At 40.9% G+C, this 15,846-nt stretch overlaps 1 protein-coding gene across 4 annotated transcripts; it reads right to left on the reverse strand.

Annotated features, from left to right (window-relative positions):
* Window positions 1-466: 466 nt before the first annotated feature.
* LOC110984346 (monocarboxylate transporter 12-like) lies at window positions 467-10,883 on the reverse strand. Of its 4 annotated transcripts, none has more exons than XM_087142588.1 (7): window positions 9,461-10,883; window positions 7,533-7,669; window positions 6,871-7,102; window positions 4,408-4,551; window positions 3,015-3,857; window positions 1,284-1,396; window positions 467-518 (listed from the first exon to the last, which is right to left on the reverse strand). In XM_087142588.1, the coding sequence occupies exons 3-7, from the start codon at window positions 7,070-7,072 to the stop codon at window positions 486-488; spliced, it is 1,335 nt and encodes a 444-aa protein (XP_086998714.1). In that variant the 5' UTR covers window positions 7,073-7,102; window positions 7,533-7,669; window positions 9,461-10,883; the 3' UTR covers window positions 467-485. The 4 variants fall into 4 exon arrangements, with proteins under 4 accessions (XP_086998714.1, XP_086998713.1, XP_086998712.1 ...); XM_087142587.1 differs by having other exon boundaries at window positions 6,871-7,108; XM_087142586.1 differs by lacking the exon at window positions 7,533-7,669 and having other exon boundaries at window positions 6,871-7,108; window positions 9,461-10,882.
* Between the last annotated feature and the right edge of the window lie 4,963 nt (window positions 10,884-15,846).

Raw genomic sequence — 15,846 nt, forward strand, 5'->3', positions numbered from 1 at the left:
TATTCAATACATGCTTAAAATCATATTTACATTTTGAACTACATTTTAAAGTCGTGTTGAATTTTTATTCGCAATATCGTTAAATTAAATGCAAAATCCTCTACCACAAATTATACTTGGAAGTCATTTTTAAAAAAATCACTTTGACAACAAACAGTGTGGTTGAATAATAAGTGCATTAATCCCAAACATGCATGATAACACTACAGGGGCACTGTCTACTTTTGTATGTCCATGTGTACTGAAATGCTAGTCAAATGTTTTGTCTTGGGATCAAATCTTTCACGGCAAGATGCATTTTTATTTATACAGACTGCGCAGGTTGTGGCGATTTTGTTTAGTCTACAACTCTCCAAACTTACCGTGTGTCCAGTTGTTTTGAATCAGATTATCATTTCGTAATACTTCCGTCCCACTGGCAGGTTGTGTTACCGTAAACTAAAATAAACGGTTCTGGGCGACTCAATGAAGGTGAGGTAGCAGGTTCAAATCCCTCTCCAGTCAATTTCTTCGTTCATCTTCATAATAATTTATAAACACCTAATCAGTTTCCCTTTAAAGGTTGTTTGAAGAGAATACTTACTGAAAACATTTATTTTTAACAGTACAAAAGAAGCTGATGAGACTCATTACAATTTCCATTTTTAGAGAACATATTGTGCCTCTTTTAAGACACGGCAAACAATTATCTTATTAACAACAACAGCAGAACAACAACAGGGGAAAAGAAAGAATAGTGAAAATTTTAAACAAAATAATGAAAACAATATTGGAGTTTTATGTTAAAGCCCCTTCTCCCTCAGGATGTACTGTTTAAAACTTTGCAAAACTTCAATTGTACAGTATTTAATACATATGGAATATTAGCCATGGGTAATTGAGGGGTTGGTTTAACCAGTAGAATACTAAAACCACCAAAATGTGTTCAGAATAAACCACTCTGCCACTTACCTCGAGCATAGTAATCCTCTTTTTTATTTGTACAAAATCTCAAAAAGTAATGATGTATATTTCCTTCAGCTTAGATCCTCATGCATCAGTTAAACAATAAATATTTCGTCACCAACACCTCGAAGTAGCACAAATCTATAGAAGTGTGCGCGCTTCAACGCGTATTTCACAGAAATGTGATATTTTTCGTTTTCACGAAGAGGCAAAAATGTCCTGTGTCACGTGCTCCGTGATTTGCCGTATTCAGAAATTGACGTTCTCCTTAATTTATACAGTTAAGTGTCTTGCAGGGCTACAAGAATTATTGTTTACATCATTTAAAGCGATCGCACCTTCCATCGATTCAATAGCATTTCCGCAAACAGTGACACCAATGGCAGACCTGCTACACATCCCAAGATGACGAAAGCAAGGTCGAAGCTTCCAGTTTTGTCAAACATCAAACCTGCAATGAACAACAGTTTTTAAACAATTTCAAGGCAACATTTTACACTGTTTTGTGCATCCAATTGATATTGGGCATATCTATGTCTTTTGACCAAGGCATTTCTCATTTCTCTTCAGAAGGATCCATTTGACCGACGAAAATGTTCACAGTTAATGAACATTTTTCTGAAGGGTCATCACCTCCAAGGAGAGTTTTAATAACAGTCGCAGAAATAACACAACATTAAAAACTTGGAAAACATTTTGGAATCTACCCAGCCGTGTACGAAGAATCACAACGGCAGGGTTGACATAATACAATGCTTACACTGGCGACAAATCCTTGTCGCCAGTGTAATGTTCTTGTTAACAGACAAACGCGAATAAAAGGCAAGGACAGGTTGTATCTACCTAAACTAACTCTGTTTCCCGATCGAGTTTTGCCACGCAGTTAGTAGCCTTCCCACAATGCACTTGTGGGTGTTCTAATGAAAAGTGTTCCCCAAATGATGTGATTTGTTATACATGTATTGTTCTCAAGATACTACATGTATAACTAAAGATGTTCTTTCCTTCGTGAAAACGACAATCAACAATTTCATACTTTTACACCCCTCTGTTCAATGCGTTTTTACACAGGGCAAGCAAATCTGGCGTCCTTCCGTGAAATCAAAAAATCTAAGTTGACCTACATTTATGTATTTCAATGTGTTTTGGGTGTTTGGGCGAGGCATGGTGAAATTGCAGAATGTAGTTTCGGAATGCCTACCTCCGCCTAGCATCATCAGTTCAAATTAGGAATTAATGACATTTTTGTTCCGGAAGCAAACTAGGAAATGTGGGAGTGAAATTAAAACTTATCATTTCTGACATGCCCGTCCGTTTTGAAAACGATGACGATTTCTGACAGTTTGCGTTCGGAAATGTTAACTACTTTGATAATTCGTTTTCGCTCAACTTCCTCATAGTACGCCAGCTAGTGGTATAACTAGGGATAAATCCCTGGGGCGCACTATAGGCTACGGGCATTCTCAAAGGGGCACCGAAAATTGATCAATTACAAGCTAATACAAAGATTGCCTACTTTTCAAGATATTAAATTAGGAGGAAGGCACATGGATCTCCAAGGGAACATGTGCCTCATTAGAGCTACACCAGTGTAGCTTGCGAGTAAAATTTTCAGCAAAGTAATTTCAATGAGCACATTACGTTGATACTTTGAATTGAAAACCTCCAAATAAACAGTGCACAGAGGACGTAGTCTGTCTGGCACACTTGAGGGACCATCTAACCCACATCAAATATTTCTCAGGTTCAAAGTACCATAGCTGATAATCGCTAAAATCTGTACCGAAAAATCCAATACAATCTTTCCCGTTGAAACGACCAAAACGTCATCCTCGTCAACACACACTTTCAAACAGTACCAGAATTTTTAACCGCCCAACCTCACACCTACTCATAATTCAAAACTTGACTTCTTCACATTTCCTTTGAAAGGGTCAAAGGGTGAGTGCCAGGCACACTACCTTCACTACTTCAGTGCCTTACTGTAAAGTTAGTGCATGAAGTTCAAAATGAAAAGTATTATGTCGACTTTCCTGATTCATCAGTGTAATGCTTCCTTAGGCGTTTACCTGGGAAAAATCCAAAAGTGAGAACAAGAGCTGCCTTGAAAACACCCATCCAGCTAAAAGCTGCCACTAACTCTTCAGCTCCGAACAGCTCGCGGGTGTAAATGTCATTCAAGATTCCTATCATACCGTTGAGGCCGTTGTACAGAAATGCATTCATCATCATCATCCAGTATGTATTCATCCAGGGAAGTGTCAGTAAACACAGAGAACCCGCAATGATCGTCACAAAGAGACTAAGCCGCAATTTCAAGAACTCAAGGTCCAAAATTAAGCCTATGATGATCTTGAAAACCATATTCCCTATACCTCCGGCTAGAGTGAATGTCACAGCCTCGTATCCAGAAAAACCTTTTGCCTCGGCGTACGTAACAAGGTACATCATCCACATATCTATGGCAAGGGAATCACAACCCAAAATGGGAAATACGATCCAAAACTCGGCACGGCTACAAACTGCGCATCCCAATAAATTCTTCCCAGCTATAACGACGTTCTTCACCCTGCGGAGTAGTGAGTTTCTGTCGGTATCATGGCTTCTTGCATTGTTGACGGATGGCTCCTCATCACTGGAGCCAATTGGTAGGTACTCCTTCCGTGCCTCTGCACGATGTGGTTTTCTCAGCAGGAAGCCAGACACGCCGAGGTTCAAGCTGATTGCCCCAAGGAGTAGTAAGGCACTTCGCCAGCCGTAGGTGTCTAAAAGCACCTGAGTCAGGGGCGCAAGAAGCATCAAGCCCACAGCGTGGCCTGATGTTCCAATACCAGTAGCGATGGCGTAGCCTGTAGTGAAATGATGTCCAGCCATTGCTCTGGTCAAGACGGTGATGATGTATAAGCTAGGCCCTAGAGAGAATGGAAGAAATGCTTGTAATTGGGGAAATGAACTCATTATTTCTGCTTGAGGGGTTATGCACTTAAATGAGAACTGCTGCCTAAAAAAAATTTTAAAAACCACACTTTTAATGTTAATGGGGATTTTGCTGATGTTACTTGCACGGAAAAGACCGCAAAGGAGTAAGAGTAGAAAGTCTCCTACATCAAACAGATATCAAAGGAATTCTGGCCGTTTATCCAGATTCAAAAGTGGTGTAAAGGTTTAATCTTGATTTTTACCGAAAACCGTGTGGATCCATGCTTCAATCGTGTTTACGTTCAATCACGAGAAAAGACAGGACTGAACTGAGCCAAAACAAAAACCCGAAACCTTGAACTTTTGAGGCGGTTGCCAGCACCGTGCTTATGCCTGTATTGTGTGGTTAAATAACTTAAATTAAGTCTTCGGGTTTGAAAGCAAAACATCTTAATCTCCAATTTGATATCAAATATAGCTATTCCTGACCATTGGTTTCTAAGAAAATAAATGTTACTCTTGGGTAGTATTGTTAAAGACTACCTGCCAACAAGCATAACGTCAATGCTATATGGAGAGTACTGGTTGAAAAAGACGCCAGAATCATAGACGCTCCAGTAAGGATACCGCTCATTATGACCACAGTACGAGTTCCAAATATACCGTCTAGTGGCCCAGACAGGGGACCTGCGTTGATAAAATAGGAAAAATATCAATTAGAACAATTTCATTACTTGAGCAGTGCAGTAGGGTATAATAATTTTGGAGTATTGCCTTATTTTAACATTTTAAGTCGCAAATCTCTCGCAATCTAACTAATCACATGGCTTTTTCTAGCAGCCTGCAACCAATTGCACGGGTGTTTCCATGTTACAGGTGATCGTATTAAACGTCGCAGCATATGGAACAAAAACACCAACGAAAACTGCCAACTATGATTTAAAATTCGTCGTTGCAAACTTAAGATATTTAAAGTTGAATTTGGACAAAAATTGTTGCATTAGTAGAGGAAGGTCCCTTTGCCCTTGGCCTATGTGGTTATACTCCAGAATGACAATCTTTTTTTTAAACGACATCTGTGTAAAACGAACAAAACACAAGAATCAATCAACAGTAAGCAAGGCTGCATTCAATTGCAGCTTACAGATCACTCACAAAACAGTTTACGTTGAAATAATCAAGCGATATACCACTGACATGCACATGTTGAATTTTAACCCTTTCAACCCCGTTGTGCCAAAAAGGCACAGATGACACACCCATTTGCATACCACAGTGCCAGGTGAGCACAAAAAACTGCAACCCCTTGGTTTCCAAAGTGCAATTCAGGAACAATGCAACTGGCAGGTTGCCTAAAGCGTAATGACGCCCTCACTTCAGCACCCACTTCTGATTGGTCGCACAATGGCAGGCGGGAATCGTTTATGGGGTACTAATAGCGTGAGTGCCGTACGCTATGCACTCCCACTGTTTTTCATGCAAAACATGGAAAACGAAGACATTTTGTAAGAATTCTTGGCCGATAGCGACTCCGACATGTTATCCTCTGATGCAAGCGATGCCGTGGAAGACAATGAAGATGGTTTTCCGGCAGCAGCAAAGCGTGAGTGGAGCATAGCCGGACCTTCTTCTTCAGTGCGTCGCAACAGATTCACTGAATCCGTGTACACGTATAGCCACGGGAACATGGCGGAAACATGGCGAAACAAAACCCCAATTTACAGATGAGTAACCTTATGACGATATTGGTCATATCCACAGTTATTCACCTCAATGATAGAAACATTGGGTAGCTTCTAGTGCAGTTCATGAGTGTCATTCCCCGAGGAGTGGGAATATCCCCCCCCAATATTAATCAGTCCAAAGCACGGAATAGGCCACTGGTGCAATAAACCTTTTTGATGTTTACGAGGCAATATGGGTTTGGATGACAAAGAGCAAGGCATTTTATGCACAGGACTACCTGCAAAACTTTAATTAATCTGATTCCATTCTATTTACTAATTGCATTGCATTATTGATTTGGGGTGAAGATATTCAAAAAATTCAAAGTTGAAATATTGGCAGCAAAGGGAAATTCGGGAAATCCCTTTCAAGAACACAAGTTTTTGTCATGGACTATGCTTCGACTAAGATTGTGACTAATTAATGCTCTAGTACTGTCCAATCAAAATCACGACTTACAGCTTATTCGTCCCGCACGGACCAGTCACGTTTATTTTTAGCCTCTAGAGTGACTGATGGCCTAAAATACAGTTACTATGCCCATGCAATCTGCAGAGGGCCGCGTGAAAGCATACGGACCATATCAGGTTGTGGTATTAAGCTGATAGCTTATGCTTCTGTAGGTCGGTATTGAAAGGGGGATAGCATAGGGGGCTGGAGCTGAAAGGGTTATCCTGGAAAAAGAACCGCTCGAGCTCAGAATGGCAAACTGATATTTTTACATACACTGTATTTTGGACGTAAAATTATTCACTGCACTTCGACATTTTTATCATGGCACTTGTAAAAAAGCGTACTTTATGAGATTTCACGATGCCTGTGATGAAATAGCGCATTTTGGTCCTACAGTTCTAAGCTTTCCAACAGTAGTGAACATTTTGTCGGACAGTCTTACCCAAATTAGTAGCAACTCTTTCAACACTGATGTATTGAACGGAGGAGAATAAAACTGCAAACTTTGCACGGGTAATGGAACAGTGTACCAAAATTTAAAAGTTTATTTACGATGGCAAAGGTAGGCCTAATATCGGGGATTCTTCTCTCCTTTTTCCAGGTAACAGCGATAACTTGTTTTTAATTGCAAGCAAAACCTACAATTATTGTTAAGATATTACTGGTCCCGCTTGTCCGGCTAAAATGCAGGCAGTAATTAGGCCTTTTTGGATTGTTTTCTATTGTTCGTCTGACTCGGCGGCGACCATTTCGAAGTGCCTAAGTTGCAACTCCTTCTGTGTCCTTCCTCTATTGGAGGATGAACGTAATTTTCCGTCCACAGCCTACCTGCAAAACCTGCTGCGGCATTTACGGCTGCTATCAGACTCCCGATCATCCAGGTGTCGGCTGAAAATTGCTCCCGCAGCGTGGGTAACATCACCCCTAGACCTTTGGCGAGGAGTCCAGTCCAAAGCATTGTGCTGATGTGCATGCAGAGGACAATGTAGAAACCTTGGAGACATCGGGAACTGTGTCTGCCTTCTGTCATTGGATTTACACGGTTGAAAGTCTTTTATATCTGCAACTGGGCAGAAGTATAAAGAGGGATGAAAATGTTCACGAACGCAAAGCACCCATGAATTTCCACCCGATCCGACTACCCACCGCTACTTATAAGTGAGGCCTGTGCAGCAAAATAGCCTGCAAGAACCGTGATACTAATATATTATCGCATGAAGCAATACAGCAGGCACGCTTACAAGTGAGGCTACTCAGTGTCACGAAAATTTGCAAGGAGAAGGCTCGAACAAGCCTCACTTATAAGTTTGCCTACTGTATTGCATCATACGGTGATATATTAAATTCATAGTTAGAGGGGGCTTTTTTGCCATATCGGTCTCACTCATAAATAGCGGTAGGTGGTAAGATCCAGTGGAAGGTCTGTGTGACCTTTGGACAGGTTAAATCACAATGTTCTTAGTCTACTGAGGTCGACATCCACCACTTACATGTATATAAAAAGACCGATGATCGCCGTGAATTTTATGACCGTATTCCGTATGCACGTAGACGTGAAACCTGGCACGAGCATCCAACCTGGTTCTCTGATGTTTAGTGGACCGTGCACCCGAATGGCTCTGTTACGCTTAGTAGTGTAAACAAAAAACTGACGTCATCAGTACATACATATATAGGCATAGTGCTGCTTTACAGACTGCAGAAAAGCCTTGTCCCTGCAGTAGACACGTTTGCTACAGGTAGGGATTATTTCATGCGGTGCTCAGCGTGGTTGTGCCTACCCCAGTGTGCTGCTAAATTCTTGTCTGACATTTGAGAGCAGACTGCACAAAACATTTTCCCGGTGAAATTCGTGGACTCATCAATTGTTCCTGCCCTATTTCTCCATGACTTACCATACATGTCGATGCTACAATCTACGAGACCTCTGAAAGGCCAAGCCAAAAATAAAATACTTCGTTTCCTTGGCCCCCGAATTAGGCTTTTAAAATATTTGTGTTAAACGTGCAGTAGGCCTACTGTACTGTGGTTCACAACATTAACCCAATGGTAAATGTTTGTTACACGTATTTAATGTGCTATTTAATGTTGTAAATTTAACATTAACGTTTTAGAGGCTACGCTTTGACCTTAATTTTCATTTTGACGCAAACACTTTTTTCAAGAAATGTTGCCATTTTTAATTCTTGACGCAAGAATTTAGCGTTATTTTGACAAAATGTTTGTGTTTCTTCAATATACATTTGCACACAATCACCATCCATTGCCTAAAAGAATAAGATTTACACCGAAAAATCTTCCTTTTTCATGTTTCAACTGATTACAGTAGTGGGGCCAACCAATGCATATATATATATATACCTTGTAAGTGCATTCGACGTAAATGAAGTACGGTCCGATCAAGATTTCTGGATACGAGGTAAAGGAGCCGTAGTCTTATACGTGATAAGAATTGCACAGCACACACGCAAAATCAATCCCTAATCAACCAAACTTATACCTTAATAATACACGTGTAGAATGAATCAGTAATCGGTGCCCTTGTCGTCAGGAAAGTACTGAAAATATTTTTAGGAGAAAAATGTAGTGTATAGTCTCAAAACACAGTCCCCACTGTGCCAATTGGACAAGGCGATGCAATTAGTAAATGCATTTAACTACTCCCGTGTGTCGCTTTCAATTTGATTTCCATTTCCTGTTTTCTCATCTAAAAGGGTATCTTGAAGCCTTTTTCAGCCATTTTTGAAGATGTTTACTTCAGCTGAAGTCCTGATAATTATGAAGAGTGTCCTTGCCCTGTAATGGCACCAACACAATATCGCTCTCCTTTGCCAGTAAAAGCATGGACAAGATTGGAAAGGTGCACTTCTTCAATATAATAATAATAAATTCATTTATAAAGCGCAAATTTCATATAGATATGTTCAAATGCGCTGTACAGTGAAGACATTAAGCGTGGAACAATGAATACATTAAACACAGTTTAGCCGATGGCATACAAGGGCTCCTCGGGCAGCCGCCAAACGACCCACATTCACCAACATCAGTAAAGGGGAGACAGTAAGTAGCAATTACAATTTTAGAGGTGGGAGGAAAACCCCAGAGGAATGTTCTAGGTAAAACCCACAGAGTCAGGTAGGGACTGAAAACCCAGTCCACATGTGGACCGGGCCGGGAATCGAACCTGGGACCACAGAGGTGGAAGGCGAGGAAAGAATTACCGTGCCAACCTGACTCCCATGCAGACATCTGTTTCTAATACAGTGTAGTTTCCAGTAGTGTATGGAAAGTTGCACATTTCTATTAATGAGACAGATAATTGCCTGCATGAAATTTTTCACAGATCGTGATTCAACTGCTTAAAATGCAACTGTGGCATTTATTGTCTGACAAAGGTATTATCAAACGAAACACTTACTTTACTTGTGCAACCAGACAGCTGTGCCGTTTAGATGAGTACACGCACCAACGGTTGTAAAGGGCACGGCGGAATACAGTGGCAGTACATCATCAAAGCGGCAGCCATGTTCGCACGTGAAACTTGTGAGGAAAAACTGACCCCCGAAGGGTATATCAGGTCCTTTACTTCCCCTATGTAACTATTTACATGGATTCAACAACGCAAACCAGTTCATTGACGGCCTTCTGTTTGGTGCAGCGTGACAAAATCTAACAATGCCGTCTCTAACTGAGATTTCGGAGAAGAAAAGTCTCACCCCTTGAACAAAATGGCCTGCTCTTGTCATATAATGGATATACTTGCATGACCGAACACCAGGGGAACAGGTATTTTTTTCCTTTCTGGTCTTAGTTTTGCTTATTGTTCAGGGTCGTACACTGAACGCAAGCGAGCTTTTGTGGTGAACACGAAAACGTGTGATGGAGTTATATCATTATTCAGTCACGTCAGGTAATCAAATATATGGTACCCTTTGTCGAGCCGTGAAAATTCGTTTATTCCTTCTACTCATGTAAAACATATCAACATATTCTTGCAACTGGGGTTTTCTCTAAGACTATTTGTAAAAACAATTCATTATGAAGCCAGTGTTGCACATAAGGTCATCCTGATGGTTATTAGCTCTGAAGGATTTTTTAAAGCCAACTTAAAAATCTGGTTTGCTGTGGCCTTATTCTGTCACAGCGATTTATCGCTCAACCAAAATTCCAGCTGATATTAGAATAGTGTAGAATTTAGAAGGATGTCGATAAAAATCAGCTTATGATATGTCAAGGATCAATACTGGCTTCTAATGACGATGTTGCATAAAAATGGCTCAATATCACTAAAAAAAAGTTTCCATTGTCATGTATGACCGAATATATATGACCGAATGTGGGGTATATCTTCGGGAAAATCCCAACAAGAAATATTTTCAACAGTGTATGTTGCTCTTTATGTTGGCAACACGCTTTGCGGCGTCTCCAAGCGTGACTACGACATGCAAAAGTATCGAACACTTACTACAGCTCTCCACCTTTGCCTCTTTTGATGTAAAAGAAGCCGTGGTTGCAAGAGAAGGGACCGGATTATGGCTACCCCTGTCATGCACCACCCCATACAATCCCATAGGCAGTGCTGGGTGAACATCAGTGATCTCTATACACTGGATAGCAATAACTGAGCAATAACTGCCTATGTGTGAATTGAAGTGATCGCGCGGCCCTCTGAGGATATTCAATACAATAGCCTCCAACTTAAGTCCGTCCAGTCGCTAAAGTGCATTCATGCACGGCGCTAAAGCGGGTGACCTGGAAAATGCCATTGTATTGAATAGCCTAAGATGGCCGCACAATCGCTTCACAGAGGAGAGCTGCCTATCCAGTGTATAGAGATCAGTGGTGTAAAGCCGTGCGCTTGACATGTACTTTAACGCATTAGGCGATGCTGATCGGTTTGAAAATTTGAAACAAATGAAACAGTATCACGGATTAACTGTAAATAACGCATAAAACGTAATGAGATTTGTAAGATGAAAGCTGTTTTAAAGTTACAAACCATGCGACAAAACTGAGAATTTTGGAAATACGTGTTTATTTGGCTTTTTTTCCCAAGTCACTGCAGAAGACCTTTTTTTTTCATCCAACAGTGATTATTATATCCTTTTGGTTTGGCACGTATTTTCACTCCTATGCCTTTTTGAACCACTTACTTGAGAGCTCATACTACTTTGCTGTGGATTTCGAGGTAAATGACGTCGGACACCATTTCAACACTTCTTTCCGCAGATGGAGACCATCATTTACTTTAACAAAATACAAAGAAATAAAGTTCATGGAGATAAACTGATGCGTAAAAAATGATTAGACAACATTAGACCACCGTATAGTGTGTTCCCGGTTGCACAAAAGCATATGTGGGAATGAGCGAACTGCCTAGGAACATGATGGTTTCGTTTGTCCATGATTGAACACATTTATTTTCAATCCGTGGTAGTATAAGCCAGTTCCTATTACATAAAACGAATGAATTTACGTTTAGCTTATGTATGTGCGAATGGCTTGCTGTTGATACGACGATTGTGAAAGAACGAAGAAGCTGAAGACGAAATAAGGAAGAAACAAGAAGAGAATGAACACTTTGGTAACCTAGGACCCCGTACAATCATTTGAAGAAAAACAAACACTGAACAGTGTCCCAAAATAATTTACAGTGCTTTTCTATAACTTTTATGGAAAGGAAATTGGTAAGATTTCCACTTGCAAATGTCACTAATTTTTCCCTGCAGGACCTCATTAGCCCCCAGAAAGCAATATTATAACCTAAAAAGTCAACTTTTACAAGTGTTTTCTTTGGAAACAAACTTTTTTTATAACAGCCTCATAAGGTTTATGCACAGGTGTCAAGTGACATTCGTATATGGAACTCACTCCAGGAAATCTTTACAGAGAGCAATATCTTTAAGATATGATGATACTGAAAATGGAAGAAAAATGAAATGTTAACTATGCACGATTCTAAAACTATAAGGTAATTTCATACAAATTAAAGTCGATTAAATTAATTAAAATCAAGACTAAAAAATCCAGGTTACCAATTACAAGCGCGTACATTTTTATTTTGGTTAAATTTTCAAATTCCACATGAAATCAACCATGACCTCCCGCTGCCTGCTGTTCTCACCAAGTGATGGAGTATATTTAGTCTTCGGTGTCTGTTTCCTTTCGTGCTCGTAACATCGCGTGACCTTTACTTCTTGTCGAAACTGGTCAAAACCGGAAGTGCTTTATCATTTCAATTTGATAATAGATAAAAACCTATTTTCAACGGTGGTAGTCTCCAACACAGCAATCTTCCTCTGAAATGCACCTGTGACGTCATTCAACGCTCAAGCGCCCTCTATTGATTGGTTAAAAAAGCAAAATCTATTTTGAAGAAGGTGGTTAAGTTTGCTGGAATCGCTTGAAAATTAGACTTTTACGTCTGTAATCGTTTTGCAAAAAATATGGGCTGATGACGTCATCACACCGGAAAAAACCTTCAAATCATTAAAAAAAAACTAAAAATGAATCCCAAACGTTAAGGTCTGCAGTTGCCTATCGAAAGCTGGAGTTAATATCTGCATCCATTGTCTAAGTGTTTGCCTCGTTGCATTGTTTACACACGCTGTGCGCCGCTAATGAAAACAAATTGCTATTTGTTGAAAATGCTGGCAACTCGACCCTTAAGGCAGCCGTAACGGTAAGAAGCGTGTTACAGAGCCCGCTATTTGGGGGAATCTGGCAAAATGCCAACCACGTGGCAGGGGAAGCATGTGAACGTGTACTGTCGTGCTCTACGTTGGCATGTAGGGTAGTGATCTCATACAGAGACACGGATTTCATTTTGGCTTGTTCCTGGCTGGTAAATGCACTGTATCTTCTAAAGCGCGTGTATGATTGGGCCCTGCATATATTTTGAGTTTTACATTTTGAACTGTGGACTTAACGACACCTGTTCGATTCCCGCCCGTTTGAACCTTCTTTTTCATCAAACCCAAATAGTTTCCCAAAACAACTCAATGTTTGTCTACCAACAAACACAACGTTCATCTCGTCACAGGTTCTCATTCCCTTAAAAAGGAGTAGTTTTCAACGGCTAGGAGTTATCAGTGAATTTACCTTGGAGTAATGCGCCTCCTTGGCAATGTGACATTGCGGATTCGTTGAAAAACTTCATCTAAGAACACAGCAGTCGACTCGTGTCCGTGACATCGAAACGAGTGGGCTTCTATGTTAATAGTTGGCGGAAACCCAATTATTTGAGGTTTGAGTTTGTTGAGTTTTCTCCCCAATGCTTCCGAAACCGAGGGTTAACCTCACCCCAATTCAAGTATTTTTTGTTCAAATGGGAGACCTTTATTCTACCATTTAGGCTGATAAACTATGTCTACTTTTGAAACACTATGCTTAGCAAATGCGCTACTGCCGCACACCCGCATCCCTCGATTGTGAAACTTTAGCGCCCCTGTGTTTTATTCGCATTCCCAGGCCTCCTATTTAGCCCAACTCTGCATATGGAAATTAGCAGCGAAGTGTTCGCGTGTTCTTTCACTCCTTTGTCATTGCGTTTTGGAACGTTGGAATTTCCCCCTCCACGTGGCTGCGTGGTTGGGCCATGGAGGAAGGACACAAAAGGAGTTACATCTTGATCTAGCACATCAGAGTGCTCGATAATCATGGCCGCGCGGTCAGACGAACAATAGTAACATTCCAAAAATGCCTGATTACTGCTACCAGCTTAGCCGGAAAGTGAGGCCAGTAATATTGTAGCAATATTTGTGGCATTTACTACATCTTCTCGCAGTGACATGGAGATAGAAAGAAAAATATCTATTGGACTTACTTTTTTCGTCGCAAATGATTTTTTAAAATAGATTTTGATGCACTTTTCAATTATCCTCTCAATGTTTGTAATTTTATTTTTTCACTCCAAAACATCAGTTTTCGAAGTATTTGTACGAATTTGGCTAAGACTGGCACATAATATATTAATCACCACAGGACAGTTAAGTTCATGAGAAACGAAATACGCTGTTTCATCAGAAGGAGTTATCATGACATCCCTGCTCATAAAATACCTTTTTGTGCTAATTTGGTGATAAAATGATTCAAATAAAACACATTATCTAATAAACAGCTGGGCCATTTATTCTCAAAATAAGACAAGGAGCAAACACTCGGTAAGGGCAATAACTGCACATGAACTCTTCGGATACACAGCCTAGGTCTAATACAAGCAACAGCGCAAGCATTAAATTTGATGATGTTGTCAGACAAGACCAAGCACCAACGATAGCATGAATGTATATTTAACTTGCTATACTGCAGTACACAAAGCGTTAAGGATGCAGATTACCAGCGACAATTTGCGGCGATGATCATGGGGTACCAAGGGGGCTTATGGTTGTGAAACAGATGGTGCATAGCAAACATTCGCTGCGCTCTCGTTATGGACACACCGGGCATGCCAGAACGCGGTAATATGCCGCTTGCGAGTTAAATTTGAATAAAATCTGGTACACTGTGTTATCTGATTGTATAGAAACGTAACAATTTGAATTCCTCAGACTAAATACACTGTTGCTATACCTCGTGATTCGGGGCAAGCTTTTGCATAGCAACCACCATCCCTGGAATGGACTGGTTCCTTTGTGCGCAGTTTTTACCCATTGGGAACAGTGTATTGTTGCAAGGTGTCTCTTATGTAACTAAGCAAAAGCTTGCCCCAAATCACGAGGTCATATGCAGCAAGGTATGAGACGGAGAGAACCCCCCCTGCTTTGTGTTGGTCATTGTCTCGCAGGAATCTGGGGAATTCCTTTCAGACATCTTGGGGGGGGATGCGTTAAGTAACAATAGTCTGGAATGTGTGTAGGGATTGGACATGTTGGGGGTACCCCTCGGTCTCATTTCTTGCTGGGTATACCGCTCTCATCACATTGTAGTAGTCTGGGTGGTAGTATTATGTACATACCACTGGCCCCACGGTCCCGCTGTTGTGAGTCACCGTGGTCAGTGGCTCGGGGCAGCTCCCATCCGGACCGATGAGTGTAGTCATATTGTGAGATGGAATACACCCGTATTCACTCAGTTTGACTTGCAACTCCAATAGGCCTGCCAGACAAAAACGAATTTTAGTGCATCTGTGCTGAAATTGGCCGGGAAAACCTACAGGCCTATATAATATCATTATTTTTAACTCTCACCTTTACAACCCCGCCCATGTACAGGCCTTCATTGCAGCAATGCACCATTTGTGACTGCATTGTGACTGCTGTATGTTCAGAACACACTGTTCAGAGCATACCATTTTTCGACGTTCAGACAGCTTTTCGCGTTAATGTAAGAGTGTGTATACATACACATACATAATTGCACAGCGTATCGTTTGCATTGATGTAAATTCATCTGTCTTTTTCTAATGGCCATTACTAATCGATCGATATCACACGTACAGAAGACTTCGGAATATTTTGGATATTTACGGAAACTGGAATAATTGGCCACGTGGACCTTGGGTGATATGGGACCCTTAATTCGTGGAGTAGTCAGAATCATCAGGTCTGGAATCAGGACTAAAACAAACTGTGACCGACAAGTCTTTGCAACTGAGTGGCACGAGCGTGAAGAGGCGAAGCAGGTGTACTGTGTCTGATGTCACAATATGGCCAGGTCAACTCAGTGACTAATTCTGTGCGGGTTTCAAAGTCAAGACATGTCCGGCATTGACATTTAAGCTGGTCATGCATAGATTTCACCCTGTACCTTTTCCAGCTGAGGCCAGGTCACAATGTGTCACGGTTTCTCCCTGTAAGCTGTGAG

The sequence above is a fragment of the Acanthaster planci genome, linkage group LG10, assembly GCF_054643075.1.
Source record: "Acanthaster planci isolate LZ-2023a linkage group LG10, COTS_SCS, whole genome shotgun sequence".
Taxonomy (NCBI): domain Eukaryota; kingdom Metazoa; phylum Echinodermata; class Asteroidea; order Valvatida; family Acanthasteridae; genus Acanthaster; species Acanthaster planci.

Bases quoted from the DNA above. Each gene is read 5' to 3' on its own strand.
- LOC110984346 (XM_087142588.1), bottom strand. From the start codon at position 7,072: ATGACAGAAGGCAGACACAGTTCCCGATGTCTCCAAGGTTTCTACATT. The intron at 1,397-3,014 runs GTAAACGCCTAA...TGTTCATTGCAG, and splicing joins CACTTTTGGATTTTTCCCAG to GTTTGATGTTTGACAAAACT. The intron at 519-1,283 runs GTGCGATCGCTT...ATTATTATGAAG, and splicing joins TGCTATTGAATCGATGGAAG to ATGAACGAAGAAATTGACTG.